At 46.5% G+C, this 17,876-nt stretch overlaps 1 protein-coding gene across 2 annotated transcripts in view; it reads right to left on the minus strand.

The window, feature by feature from the left end:
- The window catches only part of slc45a4a (solute carrier family 45 member 4a), a 48,191-nt gene extending 33,406 nt beyond the window's left edge, over window positions 1-14,785 (minus strand). Inside the window, exons 1-3 of one of the 2 annotated variants that reach the window (XM_023960337.2) lie at window positions 14,649-14,785; window positions 13,672-13,748; window positions 2,036-2,990 (exon numbers count right to left, since the gene is read on the minus strand). In XM_023960337.2, the coding sequence (XP_023816105.1) occupies window positions 2,036-2,318 (283 nt within the window). In that variant the 5' untranslated portion in view covers window positions 2,319-2,990; window positions 13,672-13,748; window positions 14,649-14,785. Of the gene's footprint in view, window positions 1-2,035; window positions 2,991-13,671; window positions 13,749-14,551 lie in introns of both variants that reach the window. The other variant, XM_023960338.2, reaches the window with a different exon arrangement.
- Between the last annotated feature and the right edge of the window lie 3,091 nt (window positions 14,786-17,876).

Below are 17,876 nucleotides of genomic sequence, written 5' to 3' on the forward strand. Positions count from 1 at the left end.
AACAATAAATCTAATTAAGAAACAAAAAAAAAACGATTTTGGACCCTATATAGATACAAAACCTAAGAATATTTGTGTATGCAGCAAGTGGACCTCACAACAACTGAATGTTGGAAATGAACCCCATAAGTGACCAAAAAACTAACATAAACTTTTTAACATTCAAATTCGTTTAAACAAAAATGTTTTTTATGTTTGGTATTTTTTTATAGTGCTTCCTGATTTTTTTCACACCTGTAGCACCTTTACAAATGGTGGACCCCACAACTTGCTAAAAAACTGTTGGGCCCCTCAAAGGGGGAATGCAAGTATGTGTGTGTGTGTGTGTGTGATGTACACTCACACACACACCAGGGGGGTCGGTGTGTGTGTACATCACACTCACACCTGTTGTGGGTCACACAGACACAACAGTGTCATCAGGCAGAGCCAAACATGCATCACCACAACGTCTGACCTTCAGCAGAGCTTGAGCTCCACCCCCCACCCCCCATGATGGTTGTGTCACACTACAGTGAACCCCCCCCACCCCCCCAATTTCCTTCTTCTGCACAAACATCAGAAACTGTGATGACAAAGCCCGTCTGGACCTTCAGAACCAAACTGCTCCGTCTGTTCCTCGTTGCTCTGCAGCCTCAGCATCTTCCAGCATCTTCCATCTGCAGACAGACAGTCCTTCCTCCGTCCTGCTGAGCCTCTTCAAATGAGGAGCCGGTTTTAAGAACCCGGAATTATTCCTCCTTTCTGCAGATTAACTGAGTTTCTCCCTGCAGGACAGAGAAAACGAGGGAAGGACATCCATGTTCCCCTTTGATCATTTACCAGAATCATTGGAAAAACCAACTTTGTTTCAGCTGAAGACAAAGAACCGTAGAACGGTCCTCTTTCCCGCCACCCGACAGGAGAAAAGCAGCTTTTGATGAATCTCCAGATGAATTTCAGCAGCCTAATCTGCAGCATGTGTACCTTCCAAAGCAGCAGCAGCCGCTCAGACGCGTCCTGATCTAAATAACTGGGTCAGGCGGGCCAGATCAGGGCTAAAATTAGACCCAGATATGTGGCACCTCTCCTGTCTGCCGCCGTCAGAGGACAGAACAGGACCTTTCTGTCAGAACATGTCAGGGTTCTTGAATAAAACACAGAGCGGGATCGGTTCCTCTGTAGAGGGTCCTGGGGGGAACCAGCTGGGGGGGGTCACAGACTGTAAATGACTCTGGTTATGTAAAGGTGTTCTAGAAGGTCACCAGCAGGAGGAACGTGGACAGAAGCAGAGGAGAACCCCGAAATAGAACCAATGTTCTGGTTCTAGCTGAAGGTCGTTTAGTGGACGCTTTGTCTCTTCTTCTTCTCCGTAATAAACGACACAAAGCCCGTCGGGCTTATCGGGCCGGACACTGATCCAAATGACAGTCGATCAGCAGGACGTCCCGGGAGTCCGGATACGCTGCACGTGGATCCAAACACGGTGAGCCGGTCCAGAGGAAAAGGAACCTCCCTGAACTCTGTTCTGATCCGGTTCAGGGTTTCAATCCTAACGGGCTTTTATTTAATGCCCCGGTGAATACCTTAGACTCCATTAAACCGTGATACTGACCAGCTAAAAAAGTAGTTCCGGTGGCTTTGCCTGAATGTTCTGTATTAATGCTCAGGGAGGGCGTGTCTTCAGAACGAACTACAGAAGAGGAGGAGTTTCCTCTGAAAGGAGGCTTCACATGACCGAACCCCACATGTAGCCTGCAGACCACCGTCCTCACAGCAGCCACGGCAGAGCGAGGGGCAGGTTACCATGACAACGTGGCAAACCTAAAAACTGAAGGAACTAATAATGGATTCAATCATTAGTGGCCCCGGCACACGTGGGGCGCCGCCCTGCGAGGAGTCCATCATCAGAAAGGATCATCTGATAACAAAGTTCACACTGAAACATTGATGTTGGAGGTAAGATGGGACTCCCCAAACCCAAGGGGGCTCCTAAAGACGCTACTTCTGTTCACCGTTTTGGTTCAAGCTAAACACAAACCAGACTGGAACTCACCAATCTGCAGCAGGACGGGCGTCACCAGCGCCGTCTCCATGGCGTAGCAGAACTCCCGACCGAACATCACGGCTCCGTGCATCACCCATCTCTTCACGGGGATTCCCTCTACGGATCCCTCGCTTGCCGTCTCCTCTCCTCCTCCTCCCCTTCCGCCCCCCAATCCATCCGCCTCGCCGCCTTTGTCCTCCTCTTGGTCTGATGGTTCTTTGACGCCGCCAACCAGAGATCCCACCGGCACAGCGTCGGCCTCCGTGTTCTGGGGAGGCATGGTGGATGGCATGCACGCGACCAGACAGCAGCTCTTCCACCGACGGACCAGGATGACCTTCCTCCCAGACTGGGACTCCGAGTTCCTGGTATTTCCTGCTACAGTCTCTGCTGAATGCACCAGCAGGCGGCGGTTTTTAGGGCTAATTAAACCCGATAGAACCTCATGAACTGGGCCAGAAAAGACCTGATTTAGAGGATTTCAAAAAGACCTTTCCTCCCTAAAGGGCAGTAAAAACCACCCAAAATTCACCACCAGCTCCTGGTTTCCAACTCGTTTGGAGAAAAACAAACCTTTTTCCAGAAAATCTTAAACTCTGGGAAGCAGCAGAACTTCTAACTGGGGAGAACTTTCCAAGATGACCTTTGACATGTTGGTGTTGGAGACTGCCTGAAAGCTTCAGTTTTTGTGTGTGTGGGTGTGTGTGTGTGCGTGTGTGCGCAAGTGTGTGGTGTTTATGGCTTTTCTGTCATGGAGGTCCGCCCCCTTTACTGTCTATTAAAAGCTGTCAAAATCCGTATAGAAGACCACTCGGTCAGCTCCAGAGTCATTTTGTGTTTGGGGGGCTGGATGGAGGTCTGTGTGGGGGCGAGCAGGAGGCTGCAGGGGGGGCAGGAAGGAGAAGGGTGGGTGACGACGCTGGGCGGAGCTCCTCTGAAAATCCCCATCGATTGGCTGATCAGTCTGGAGAAAAACACACAAATAGAAATATTGGCTGAGCTGAAAGAACGGAAATTAACGGAAAACTGCGTGAATGCAGACAAGCAGGAACCTGAACCTCAGGAAGGCGACCGCGTGCATCTACAGCCAGAAAGATCAGGCGAAAAGGTGAAGTGAGAAAAATAAAGAAGTTCAATATCTGAGGAAGTTACAGCTAAAACATCCCAGAAGCAGAAAAACCCTCATTTCCCTCAGATTCAGCAGATTCAGCAGACGATCACACGTCATCAGCAGAGATTCGTTTATTCCCAAAGCCAAAGAGGTTCAAAAGAAACATCCAGTTCACCACTACAACCCCCCAGACCCAGTCGTCCAATCACGGGAGGACGAGCAGCAGAGGAAGGACGGTGAACCAGCAGACCTCAACGCCAAGACTGAAGGCCTTAAGCCGCCGTACCGCCCGAAGGCCGCCGCCGTACCGCCCGAAGGCCGCCGCCGGACCGCCCGAAGGCCGCCGCCGGACCGGCTAAAGGCGCCGCCGTAGTGCCGGACCGCCCGAAGGCCGCCGCCCGACCACCCGAAGGCCGCCGCCCGACCACCCGAAGGCCGCCGCCGGACCGCCCGAAGGCCGCCGCCACATCCCCACCGTGACAAACGGCCCCTCACTGTTTGCCTCACTGCAGCCAAACTGAAGCTTTTGTGCTTTTTATTTATTTATTTATTTATTTATTTTTCTAACTTGTCCTGTCCAACAGCTGGGCAGGCAGATGAGAGCTGAGGGCCTCTTGTGTTGGACATATTTTACTTTAACAAGAGGGCAGGGGTTGACATAGCCCAGAAATTTGCACTGGCCCACAGGGCCAGTAGTTTTTGAAACTTACTGGCCCTGCCTGAAAGTTACTGGCCCGACACCGCGCATAGCGGGACCCGCCGCTCCGCAGGTGCTTGCAACTTTAGGGGGGTCCGGGGGCATGCCCCCCCGGAAACTTTTAATATGGTACAATTTGGTGCATTCTGGTGACATCACTTATTTCTACACTTTTCAATGACTGAAAATAGACCATATCAAACTTAAATCTGCTTTAGTCTGTTTCAGATGTTTTGAAGAGAGCACTGCAGTGTAGTAGGAAACACTAGTTAAGAAGTTTTCATGCTGCTTCTAACGGCAAATATCACAATAAATCATAAACCTTAAATGTGTTAAAACAATCTAATGGCAGCTTGAACCATTTAACGAATCAAATAAATCCTTTAATGCAGGGGTCGGGAACCTATGGCTCGCGGGCCATATATGGCTCTTTTGATGGTCACATGTGGCTCGCAGACAAATCTTTAATTTTACTTTTTTTCATTAGACCAGTCCTTGTCTGGCGCGATGCGATGCCAGAGGCGCGCAGTAGTAGCGGTGCTTGGAGAGAAAACTATCAGTTTACTATTATCTATTTCACAGAGTTTGTACCACCCGGAAACCTGTGTGAATTGACGTGCCTAAAACTGCGCGCTCTCGTCTCTGAGAAAGAGCGCGCAGTTGCGGGGACGGGATGTGTGAGGAAGAAGGGGGGGGGGGGGGGGGGGTGAGGGGTTGTGGGGACAGGCTGCAGGTGAATCGCGCAGGGATTGTAAAAACGTAAACCCGCTGCTCGTCACTCACTGCAGCGTGTGATTGTGTGTTTGGCTCCCCGTCTGCATGTGATCAGTCTTTGTCACATCTACAGAACATTCAGACCTATGATCACGTTTAAAGTCTCAACGCCTGCATGAAGCAGAAACTCACCACGTATCAACCAGACTAGACCATCAGCAAAACTACCACAAGAAATACTCATCATTTATTAGCAACAGCATAACAATGTTATTAAAAACAATCCACAGACTTATTGTCCTTTAAAAGTGTTGAAATTACATCAAATGCACACATTCACTTGTATATTTAGTTTTAAACATATTGTCGCGGACTGAGTTTAACTTGGCTGTCGGGCCGCGTTAAAAGTTCTGGGGTTCATTGAAGGCATCAAGCAGAGATCTGATTGGCCCTCAGTTCTGTCGCTCAGCCTGTTGTTAGGTAATTTGGACCAATGGGGTTCAGCTATGGGCCGAATAAGGAAAATGGGAGGGCTGGAGCGGGAGCAGGGGAATATAAAGTTGGGAGAAGCGCTCTCTCTCGTCTCGGCAGGAGAGATTCAGGAGTTGATGAATTAGTTGTATGGCGTTTGTTGCGGTCTACAGTAACCAGAATAAAGAACTTTAAAAGAGGTTAAGTCTCCGTGCATCAGTGTGGGAAAGAGACACAACATTATTGTATGGCTCTTTCGAAATTACATTTAAAAATATTTGGCGTTTATGGCTCTCTCGGCCAAAAAGGTTCCCGACCCCTGCCTTAATGCATTTGACCAATCGGATGGACGCCTTCACATTGTTGACCAATCAGATGGAGCCCTGTTATGTTAGATGTTTGTAACCTATGTCAACGTGGGTCATTTGGAGTATAATTTTTAAACTGGGAATGGTTATTTGGTTATTTTGCTGTTTATTTATATACCGCAAATTATATCGTTATCGCAATTTTAATCTCTGATATCGCATATCGCGAGTTTTCCTCATATTGTGCAGGTCTAACTGAGATCATTCAGCTAACTAGAAATACTTACTGCTTACAGTGTTGTAAAGAAAAACTAAATTAAGTAGTTTAACATTCTACTGCATTTGAGTCTGAGATTCAGGTATTTGGAGTTGCCTTTGATTCTTTGACATTCAGCTTAAAGCTTAGTGGATACAGTTTCATCTTCAATGCATTCATTAAATATCTTGCTGTCCATACTACTAATTATACCCACTACTCCATCCAACATATTCCTATCTATTCCTGCCATGTCTTCCACATCTCTGACATGCTTCAGTCTCTCTTCAGTGACGGTGTCGGATTTATGCTCAAATGTAATAATAACCCACTGGCTTGTTCCTTCGTTGTTGCTGTTTAACATTGTTTTGTATTGAATTGTTACATTCAATAAAGTTTGAAAAAAAAAGTAGTGAGCGCGTGCCGCGTGGTGCTCGGCAGTGAAAGCCGCGGCGCGCAGGCGGGAGAGAAGGAGAAGTGATCAAAGGTTTCCCATAGAAACCCTTGAAGTCTGAACACAGGACTAGCAGAAAAACTAAATTATGAAGACGAGGTAAATCTACACGTTTTCGCAAAATTTACTTTATTGAAAAAGGTGAAGAATATATAAACCGTTAGATATTTTAGTGGCCCGAGCGGACAAGTGAAAAGTAAAGTCTTGTGGTCCGCACTGCTCGAAAAACAGGACCGGGCCAGCGGACAAATGGCTATGTCGAGCCCTGGAGGGGTTATTAATCTTCAGACAAACCAAAGGTATGTCTGGATAAACCCCTTTTGTAATTGAGGCCAAACTTTATTAATTTCAATCATGTTTGAAAATCTTTGGTGTTGGACCGGACGGAAAAGGAAAGAGGGGAAGAAGAGAGAGGGATGTTAGAGAGAGGGGGGGGGGGGGGGGGGGGGGTGTTATCAACACACCTGCTAGCTGCAAAAAATGTTCACATGTCAACATGCACACAAAACAGATAGTGTTCACACGCATACTTATGCCTTAAAACCAACTAGTGTGAAATCTTTCATTCATTCAATCATGCAAACTATTAGTGCAAAGGTGAGCTAACACCTGTGCTCAGGTGAGTGTTTATGTTCTTCTAAAATGGATGGTGGAATGTGAAAAGAAGGAGGAGGAGCGCCCAGCCACCCCCACACCCATACCCCCGCCGCAGCAGCACCGGCAGCCGGAATTCCCCCAACGCCACACGGGAACCGGCAGGGAACAACCGCCCCCCGGGCGACCAAGACCGCCACCCAGGCCAGGGCCAGCAGGACCGCTGCGAGGCCCCCAGAGCCAGAGAGCAGGGAGGCGCGGAGGGAAAGAGAGCGCCGCCCGAGCCCAGCCAGGAAAGCAGCCCCCCCGCCGCGCCGGAAGAGCCCAACGCAGGGCCCCACCGGAAAAGGACGCCCACAGCCCCAGACGAGCACCCCACCACCACCCAGGAGTTCCGGGCATCCCCCCGCCCCAACCCCAGGTACGAGCCAGGACCCCCCAAGGGAGACCCGCTCCGCACTCCAGGCAGCCACCCACCAGACCCCACAGCCGAAGCGGATGACACCCAGAGCGACCGGGGGCCCCGAGAGGGTTGTCCCGTCCCGCAGGATCTATTTATAATCTATGAATGTTTTACTAAATGTCACATATTTATGCAAAAAGTACAAATACAAATACTACAGACAACAATCAAACATCAATCAGACAACGATCAAACGTCAATCAGACAACAATCAGACTAACATCAGACTAACATCAGACAACAATCAGACTAACATCAGACAACAATCAGATTAACATCAGACAACAATCAAACGCCAATCAGACAACAATCAAACGTCAATCAGACAACAATCAAACGTCAATCAGACAACGATCAAACGTCAATCAGACAACAATCAGACTAACATCAGACTAACATCAGACAACAATCAGACTAACATCAGACAACAATCAGATTAACATCAGACAACAATCAAACGTCAATCAGACAACAATCAAACGTCAATCAGACAACAATCAGACTAACATCAGACTAACATCAGACAACAATCAGATTAACATCAGACAACAATCAAACGCCAATCAGACAACAATCAAACGTCAATCAGACAACAATCAAACGTCAATCAGACAACAATCAAACGTCAATCAGACAACAATCAGACTAACATCAGACAACAATCAGAGATCTTCCCGGCACATGACGGCGGTAGAACCTGCAGTCTGTCCATGGTTCATAGAGTAATATAGAAAGAGCTGAACTTTTATGAAGGAACGTTTGTGGTTCAGCCGGATTAAACCTGCAGATCACATCTTTTAGCAATAAAAGCTGAAAGCACTGAAGAAAGGTGGAAAAGAAGAGAAAGAGGGACAGACAAAGGCAGAAGCCTTTTGGAAAGGTCCAAACCCATCCAGGTGCGAGGAAAGACACTCGGAGGTGGATTTGTGTCCTCGAGCTTCTCCGTTCCGTTCCTCACGTCTCCCCACTGAGGTTTGTGAAGGTTTGATGAAATCGAAGCAGGAAAAGCTTTTCTCAGCTGACCTGCCGCTGCCGCAGATTACGCAACAGCCTCTCCATTAACTCCACTGAAATATGACAGCAGGACCCCCCCCTCTCAGGGTCGGGCAGTAAGTGCAGCTAATGAAACATGGATGAGGAAGCATCCGTGGTGAGGCGCCGACGGAGAACGACGAAAAAGGCTGCAGATGTGAAGGAAGAAAAGGTTCACTTTGTTCTGGACTCCAAACAGAAAATCAGCTGATTCAAAGGTGAACAGAACCAGAACAACGGATTATTTCTCTGAACAAAGGCCTAGATTTCATTCAAAAGTCGGATTTCACTCCTAAACAGGTGACGGTTTCCCTCCCCATCTGTAATTTAGGCTAAACTTTATTCATATTATTTTCATAACAGTTTTTTGTTGGACCAGACGGAAAAGAGAAGGAGGGAAGAAGAGAGGGGGATTGTAGAAGGGGAGGGGGGTAATATCATCACAGACGTTACAAACATACCTGTTGGCTCCAAAAATGTCCACATGTACACAATACAACTAATGTTCACACACGCACACTTCTGCCTTCAGACCAACACATGGGGAACACGTCATTCAGTCACACACACTGTCTGTTCAGAGGGGAGCTACACCTGTGCTCAGGTGAGGGTTTCTGTTCGTCTGATGATGGGATGTAAAAAGAAGGAGGGGGGGTGCCCGGTCATCCCCACACCAAGACCCCCGCCGCAGCAGCCAGACCCCCCCCGGGCGATCACATCCGCCACCCAGGGTCAGCAGGACCGCCACGGGGGCCCCCAAAGGCAGAGAGCAGGGGGGCCTGGGGGGGACAGAGCGTGAAAGCCCCAGAAATACTTGTACTAATTTTTGTATTTTACTCCTCATCCCAAAGCAGAGTATTCTACAGGCAGAAACACGTGTCATGTATGTAATGATGGAAGTGGGTCATGTAACAGAAGCATGATGTAGAGCCAGGCAGTAAATGAAATATTGAACGGCCGAAGAGACAGACGAGGTAGAAATTCACAGAGATGCTGTGAAGACTTCTAGTAGAACTTTATCTGCTTTTACCTGTGTGTGTGTGGGGGGGGGGGGGGGGTGGAAATAAGTAAAAATACAATAAATAAAAACAAAAAAAGAACATCTAAGATCAAATCCAGTCCAAACGTTGGTTCATTTCCACCCATCTAGATGAATTTCTAGAAACTATTCTGCCCCCCCTCCCCTCCCCCAAGAGCCATGTGAGCATCCATACGGCGCTCTGACCCAAATAAAGACAGGTATGGATTACCCGGCTGAAAACCCGATCAGCCCACTCCATGACGGGCCGCAAACAGAATAAAAACTCTTTCTTCTGGACAAAGAGGAAGTTGTGTAGAATCATCATTCATTATCATTATGATTGTTTATAATGATCATAATGATCCAGTTGGTGTGTTGGGGAAGGAAAAAAGCTTCCTCAGATACAGACGTGTCTCAAACACCTCAAAGAACTAAAACTGAAAGCAAACACAGCAATTATAATAGTCATAAAATCCTTCAAACAAACTCATCGTTTTTCCCCTTAACAGGAAAACCTACTTTACCAGCAACAGAAATACTTTTCTACAAACTTATTTCTAAAGAAAACAAACGGAAAAGGTTGTGGTTTAAAATAAACAACATGGATAAAGGGCATTTTATTTTGAAAGTCTGATCCATGGCATGTACTGACTGATTAAGCCTCATAAAGCTTTAATCAGCTGTGAATTTGCTCCTCAGTTCTTCATCAAATCATCTTCATTAATAGAAAAGTGCAGAAACGTTCAGTCCTCCAGCAGAAATCCACTTGGGGGGACGGTTGCAGTCTGCTGCAGTCCTGCTGCAGTGCAGAGCGCACGTGCACCAGCGTGCACCAGCGTGCACCAGCGTGCTCCAGCGTGCACCAGCGTGCTCCAGCTTCAGTGATAAATCTGCTACTCTTTACAGAGCGTATGCCTCTGCACATCAGCAGACTCCAGATCTCACACTTTGAGTTCTGACAGTCTGAAAGCCCGGATCTAACTTCATCTGCGACCCAAACCCGACTGTTGTCTCCTAAGACAAGGAGTAACGGTCCCTCTAACCCTAACCCTCTAAACGTCTGAGCTGGGTTTGCATACCAGTTCAGTCAAGACCCTCAGACCCTTTTGTCATGATCACCAGGAAACCACCACCGGCTGGTTTTCCTCAGAGTTGAAGGTCCGCATGCATCCGTACCACATACATGTTGGAACAAATGACCGTTTGGTCCCAGAACTTAATGCATCAAAGTCTAGGAAGGGACGTTTACCAAGAGCTGGTAAATGGCGTCTACCTCTACCTTCTGAGACGGTTCGAGGCGCTTTCCCGCTCACCCAGACACACTGATGGCGGCTCCGCTGCTGAACACGGGCGCCAACCTAGGGCCCCCAGAGGGAGGGTGAGGTTCTGTGCCTTGCCCAAGGACACTTCAACGCATTGATGGGCTGCAATCAGGGGTCAACCGTCCTACCGTACCGCTGCACCATGGCCGCCCCCCGGCAATGGAGGGGAACACTTAGAAACCAGAGTATCTTTAATCCTCGTCTTCATGAGGAAGAGCACGGCGAGGAAGACAGCAGTGTTTAATGAATTACTTTGTGACAAAAACATGAAATATCCTGGATTTGTCCCTGAAAAGAACAAACTCACACTTTTACTTATCCTAATTTAAATTGTAGTAATTCTTTATCTACATGTATGTATGTATGTATGTATGTATGTATGTATGTATGTATGTATGTATGTATGTATGTATGTATGTATGTATGTATGTATGTATGTATGTATGTATGTATGTATGTATGTATGTATGTATTGTCATTATGCTGTGCACAATGACATTGTTTCCAGCAGCTCTTTTCTAATAGTTATTAAAAATAGAAAATACCAAAAAATGTTCAGTAAAAAAAAGATGAATATTGCACACATGGAATAATAATAATACATTTTATTTATAATGCACTTTTCATTAAATGAAACCTCAAAGTGCACATTTTACTATGAAACTAACTTAAACTATAAAAACTATAAAAGTAGCAGTTAACAAGCAAAACATAAAACCTTATGTAATCATGGGCTATTTTGGAAAAAAGGAATGTCTTCTAAAAGAGTCTGATGTTCTGAGATGAACAGGAAGGGAGGTCCAGAGCCTCAGTGCAGCAGAACAGAATGCTCTGCCTACCGTGGTGGGGAGCCTGGTGGGGGGGCCTGAAGAAGGAAGCTGTCTGATGAACGGAGGGTACGGGTATGTTTCTGGGGAACGAGGAGTCCCTGGAGGTACGGTGGTGCCTGACCAGACGTGCATTTGTAAGTGATGATGAGAAGTTTGTATTCAATCCGGGATGAAACAGGAAGCCAGTGCAGCGATTTCAGGATGGGGGGGATGTGATCATACTTCTTTTAGGATTCTGGCTGCACTGTTTTGGATGTACTGAAGTTTCTTTTAAATTTTTGTTGGGAAAGCCAGAAAAGAGGGAGTGGAAATGAGTATTGCATACTCATGGTTGCATAAAAGTGCAACCAGAGCAAAGTCAACTGTCGACTCTGTCTGTGTGTGTGTGTTAGTGTGTGTGTGTGGAACAGGGACAGTCCGCAACACGGACAGTCCGCGACATGGACGGTCCATAACACGGACGGTCTGTGAAAGGGACGGTCCGCGACACAGATGGTCCGTAACACTAACACTCCGTAACAGTAACGTCCTGTAACATGGATGGTCCGTTACACAGACGCTCCGGAACACCAACGCTCCGGAATAGTAACGTCCTGTAACATGGACGGTCCGTTACAGTAACGTCCTGTAACATGGACGGTCCGTTACACAGACGCTCCGGAACACCAACGCTCCGGAACAGTAACGTCCTGTAACATGGACGGTCCGTTACACAGACGCTCCGGAACACTAACGGTCCGTTACAGTAACGTCCTGTAACATGGACGGTCCGTTACACAGACGCTCCGGAACACTAACGGTCCGTTACAGTAACGTCCTGTAACATGGACGGTCCGTTACACAGACGCTCAGGAACACTAACGGTCCGTTACAGTAACGTCCTGTAACATGGACGGTCCGTTACACAGACGCTCCGGAACACTAACGGTCCGTAACAGTAACATCCTGTAACATGGATGGTCCGTTACAGTAACGTCCTGTAACATGGACGGTCCGTTACACAGACGCTCCGGAACACCAACGCTCCGGAATAGTAACGTCCTGTAACATGGACGGTCCGTTACAGTAACGTCCTGTAACATGGACGGTCCGTTACACAGACGCTCCGGAACACCAACGCTCCGGAACAGTAACGTCCTGTAACATGGACGGTCCGTTACACAGACGCTCCGGAACACTAACGGTCCGTTACAGTAACGTCCTGTAACATGGACGGTCCGTTACACAGACGCTCCGGAACACTAACGGTCCGTTACAGTAACGTCCTGTAACATGGACGGTCCGTTACACAGACGCTCAGGAACACTAACGGTCCGTTACAGTAACGTCCTGTAACATGGACGGTCCGTTACACAGACGCTCCGGAACACTAACGGTCCGTAACAGTAACATCCTGTAACATGGATGGTCCGTTACAGTAACATCCTGTAACATGGATGGTCCGTTACAGTAACGTCCTGTAACATGGACGGTCCGTTACACAGACGCTCCGGAACACTAACGGTCCGTAACAGTAACATCCTGTAACATGGATGGTCCGTTACAGTAACGTCCTGTAACATGGACGGTCCGTTACACAGACGCTCCGGAACACCAACGCTCCGGAATAGTAACGTCCTGTAACATGGACGGTCCGTTACAGTAACGTCCTGTAACATGGACGGTCCGTTACACAGACGCTCAGGAACACCAACGCTCCGGAACAGTAACGTCCTGTAACATGGACGGTTGTAACAGCAACAGCCAGACCAGGCATCACTGTGAACATCTGCTGCTGCAGACCGTAACAGAGAAGTGGATACAACATGAAACAAAGATTCCTGCTTCACACCTCAAACTGACTGAACGTGCAGCTTTCTTACTAGCACTTATTTACGATGGGCATGAGGACCATGGTTTAGCTGAACCACAGCTGATGAGGTCACTGGGTTTGGTTTATGCAAATACAAACTGTCAGAAACAACACACTTTATGTTTGCAGTACATACATGGTCTGCACAATGTCTGCATGCGCGTGACCGCCGCCTGGGGTCGGACCACCGCTGTGTGCGCTTCCTGATGCTGACGAAGCAGCAGTGGTCCGTCAGCAAAGACTTCATCAGGAGGAAGTTGATTGGTTTCACTTCAGCTGAAGCAGCTGATGATTGCAAAGTGAAACGTAGAAACTGCACGGCAAACAAAAGCCAAGATCCCGAATGGAGAAGTGTCCAAGCCGAACATTTAGATGTTAAACCAAGCAGAGAGCCGTCACAGCTTTGAGGAGATTCTCCCATATTCTTGGTACAAATAAACACGCACATGTAGAAAAAACAACACAAAGTGACCACATGCTGAGTGTGTTAGTGGTTTGTAAAAACCAACATGGGACTCACCAAAAGAGTGTGAAAGGTTCATAAAGGTCTTTGAGACGCTGTGGTTTGGTCCAGGGTGCAACCTTAAGTCTTCAGGCCTGTGTGCACAAACACACAACAAAACATGACAACACAGCACATTACACAAAACACAAAAACTGCTGCTCAGCAAGAAAACCAGACTTGTTTTGAAGACGGAGCGTGCAGCTAGCACTTTCCTGTTTGACCGCATTGGCACGCAGATAAAAGGCACTTTTTCAAAGCAGGAACACGAGTTGCTGGAGGTTAGAAGGTCCATTTGGACCGACAAGTGGACAAGTCCAGCTTTTAATCTGAAAGTAACAGGAAACTAGAACATCTGATGGCGGGAACGTCAGAAGATGCCAATGACAAACTGAAGATCATTTCCACCTTAAAAACGGCATCTTTAGAAGAACTAGTGATAGCAGGTGTTATTGTCCTTCTAGCTGAAGGACTGAAAACTGTAATTTCCCATCAGTTCCTGAAGTGTTTGTGACAAACAGTGAAGACTGCAGCCCAGACGGAACGCGAGCAGACAAATGTTACAGGTAGATTCACCCAGGATACCATTTAAAGCCGGTGTACACTAAAACAGCGACTGCACCTGTATCTGTGCCTGCGCAGGCCCTCGAGTCTGCACCGGCAACTGCGCAGCCCCTAAAGCCTGCACCGGTAACTGCGCAGGCCCTACAGTCTGCACCTGTGACTGCTCATCTTTTCCAGTGTGCACCCGCGACTTTGCAGCATCTCAGTCTGCACCTGCGCAGCCACTGGAGTCTGTAGCTGTGACTGCGCAGCCCCCCTGTCCCGCCCGGTGTTATTTTCAGTAAAGGCCCACTCAACTCCCCCCCTCCTCCCCCGGTGCAGCGGCAACCTGAACCTGAGATGCTGTCCCGACGCTGGAGCCAAACCGGATCGACGGAGACCGAAGCACCCGGATCTATCAGCCTCCGCCGGGCGGACGCAGCTGCGCTCACCTGGCCGCAGCTCCGCGTTCCTTCCAGCCGAAAGGAGTTCCGGCCGCTCGGCGTCTGCTTCGCTTCTCCGCGGCTGAAGGCTGCGCTTCCAATGCGCCTTTAAAGGAAGATCTGCCGGAAGCAGAGACGTAGGGCCTGTCTTCCGGTGACGTCACCGCTCATTTGCATAAGGGGAGGGGCTGCTTTGCTAACCGTAAACACGCAGCAGCTGTTTGCTCAAAGGTAAACAAGGAAAACTGCATTTCCGGCTCAGAGCGGAAGTTTGTGTGAGGAAATAAAAAGGTAGAAATAAATGATCAAACTTCGAGATAAAGAAGGTAAAAACAAATGAATGTGAAAAATAAACAAATATAACAGGAAACTTTATGAAAATGATCAAAAACAGGTTCGTTTATAAAAAAATGCAGACAGAACCGCAAATACCAGAATAACCGCTAAAACTGGATCAGCAGAAATATATTTCATTTTATTTTAAAAAAAATAATATATCTAGAATAAAAAAAAACTTTTGCAATAAACAACCAGTATATATAATGCCATTATGTGTAAAAAAAAGAGCATAAAGTTTTAATCAAATACTGGAATCTGTTTCTGTTCCTTTGAGGCAAAAAAACTGATTAATATGCAGGAAAAACAAAGAACAGAAAAACAACAAAAAATACCCTGAAGTGGAAAAGCTGTCTAACATGAAAGTTTATTGAGCCAATATACTGCTTTATTTTCCTTTAAATGAACACTTAACTGGAATTTTAAGACAATAAACACACCAGCTGTTTTATTGCTTTTTTAAAAATCAATACAAAATAATGTTTTGATGAATTGTTTTGCATAAATACTTCATCACACAACGGCTGAAAATGGTCGTCTAAATTCCTGAGATTTCGCTGATCTTAAAAAAAATCTTAGAATAGAATTATGTTGAAAAATCACAGTCAGGTTCTGAAACTGAATTCTTGATCTCTGGATCTTTGAGGCTTACGACAAATATTGAATATTAAATCATTTAAAAGATGATGTTTGAGCTAAAAACATTCTAACAAGAATACTTTGTTAAGACTGATGGAAGGTGGTTTCATAATGTATGGATTTTAGCTGAAGTGTATTATAGCTAAAACAACCTGAAAAACTCAAATGCTGTTCTGTTGCTGGTCACATTCCTTCAACCACATGGATGAAGCTCAGAGCCCTGGGAATTGAACCCTGACTCCCCATGTGCTGGGGGGGGGGGGGGGGGGGGGTATTCCAGAAAGCAGGTTCTGCTAGCTCCCACGGTAAGTTTGAGGATAAGGAAGTTGATAACCTCAGCTTTCGGTTCCAGAAATGGAGGTATGTTTCAGGGTCGGTCAAGTTGCCATAGCAACTCATGCTCTGAACATAATCTGGTCTGGAGCAGGTTTAGTTGAAGGTTAGTTTGTTGTCAGAGAGGTGAAGCAGCATGGCGTGTCCATTTGAAGATGATTTAGTGGATGAAGAAGCTCAGATAATACTTTTTCCACCATGAGAGGGTGATGAGACCACATATGGATGTTGGAAAGAGAAACTTTTTTACTTTGATCTAACTTCATTATTTGCTACAGTTAAGATAAATCTTTTTTTTTGTTAAATCAGTTTAAAAATAACACGTAGTTATCAGACAGTTATTTTACTTTCATTCAAATTAATTCAATTAAGTAGGTGTGACTTTGGTGCTGCTGTTAGATCGGCACCGCAAGGGATTGTGGGATACCATTCCCTTTGCCTGTCTGGATGGATTTGGGTTTAAGTGTGGCTTTTTGACCAAATGTGTTTAGTTGTTTAGCTGTCTTACTGTGTTTTGTCTAGTTATTTGTCCTGTTATGTTTAATTCTTTCTGCACCATGAGTGAGAGGGAGGGAGAGGAGGAGGATGAGATTATATAGCACCCCTACTGGAAAATGGAGTAATTTTAAAGTCAGAGGAATGGCTTATTTCTCCATGTGCCATTAGTCAACTCCAAATTCTTTTTAACATTTTAATGTTATAAAATCCGAAGATCTGCAGCCTCTAACTTAGACATATGACAGTTCAAGAAGTACAATAAATGAAGATGGAAAAACTTAAATTGAACTGTAGTAGGCTGGCACGGTGGCGCAGTGGTTAGCGCTCTTGCCTCACAGCAAGAAGGCCTCCAGTTCAAGTCCCAGCTGGGGGACATGAATAAACAACATCAATGGGGGATCTTTCTGTGTGGAGTTTGCATGTTCTCCCCGTGCATGCGTGGGTTTTCTCTGGGGTCTCCGGCTTACTCCCACCGTCCAAAAACATGCTACATAGGTTAAATGGCAACTCTAAATTGTCCATGGGTGTGAGAGTGAATGGGTGTGTGAGTGAGGACATTCTACCCTGCGACAGACTGGCAACCTGTCCAGGTTGTCCCCTGCCTTCGCCCACAAGTGGCCGGGATAGGCTCCAGCAGCCCTGTGGCCCTGAAAGGGAGAAACGGTTAAGAAAATGAATGAATCGTAGTAATATGACATTTAGTTAGATAAATTTGAGTCATAAAAAAATATTGAGTTGGATAGACGTAAAAAATTAGGTTGAATAAATTTAATTCAATTACTCGTTACAAATAGAAGTAATTCATTTAAGTTGGATAAGTTATATATATATATATATATATATGCGTCACAATGAAAATAAGATCAGAAACACATGCGTTTTCTTTGTTCTTTTTCTCCAAGCAGAACCTCTTTCTTTTGCTGATGATGCAGCCGTGTTACTTTTTTGATGGTCGTATAATCTTCATACGCCGTCATTAATCTCAGACTCCGTCTCACTGAAGCATAGCGCTCTCTTTTTTCTCCACACGTTTCCATGGTGACTCCGTAAATCTGCGATCTATTGAGAATGTATTTATGTACCTGCTGTGCACGTGCATTAACCCAGGGTTACCAAGTGGAGCGTAATTACGCCAACTCATATCCGGTCTTTTGGAACCAACATACCCAGAGTAAGCAAGTACAGGCGGATTTCAGCCAGAGTTCAGGCTTAAAGTCAGGCTAGTTTCAACGGGCCTTCTGGAATACCCCCCTGTACCTTCACCTACCAAACAAATGTCAGATGGAAAACAGACCACAAAGCACACAGGAGCTGTTTCCAGGACTTCTTCTGCTTTGGTTCTCCCCTTTCTCAAAGTCAAAGGTGACGCTTTGGAACAATCCACTGAAGGCGCTGCATGAGGCAGAGAGCCACACATGTGCTGCTGGATTA

Source organism: Oryzias latipes, chromosome 11, assembly GCF_053564925.1.
Source record: "Oryzias latipes strain Hd-rR chromosome 11, Olatipes_Hd-rR_3.1".
In the NCBI taxonomy this organism is placed as follows: Eukaryota; Metazoa; Chordata; class Actinopteri; order Beloniformes; family Adrianichthyidae; genus Oryzias; species Oryzias latipes.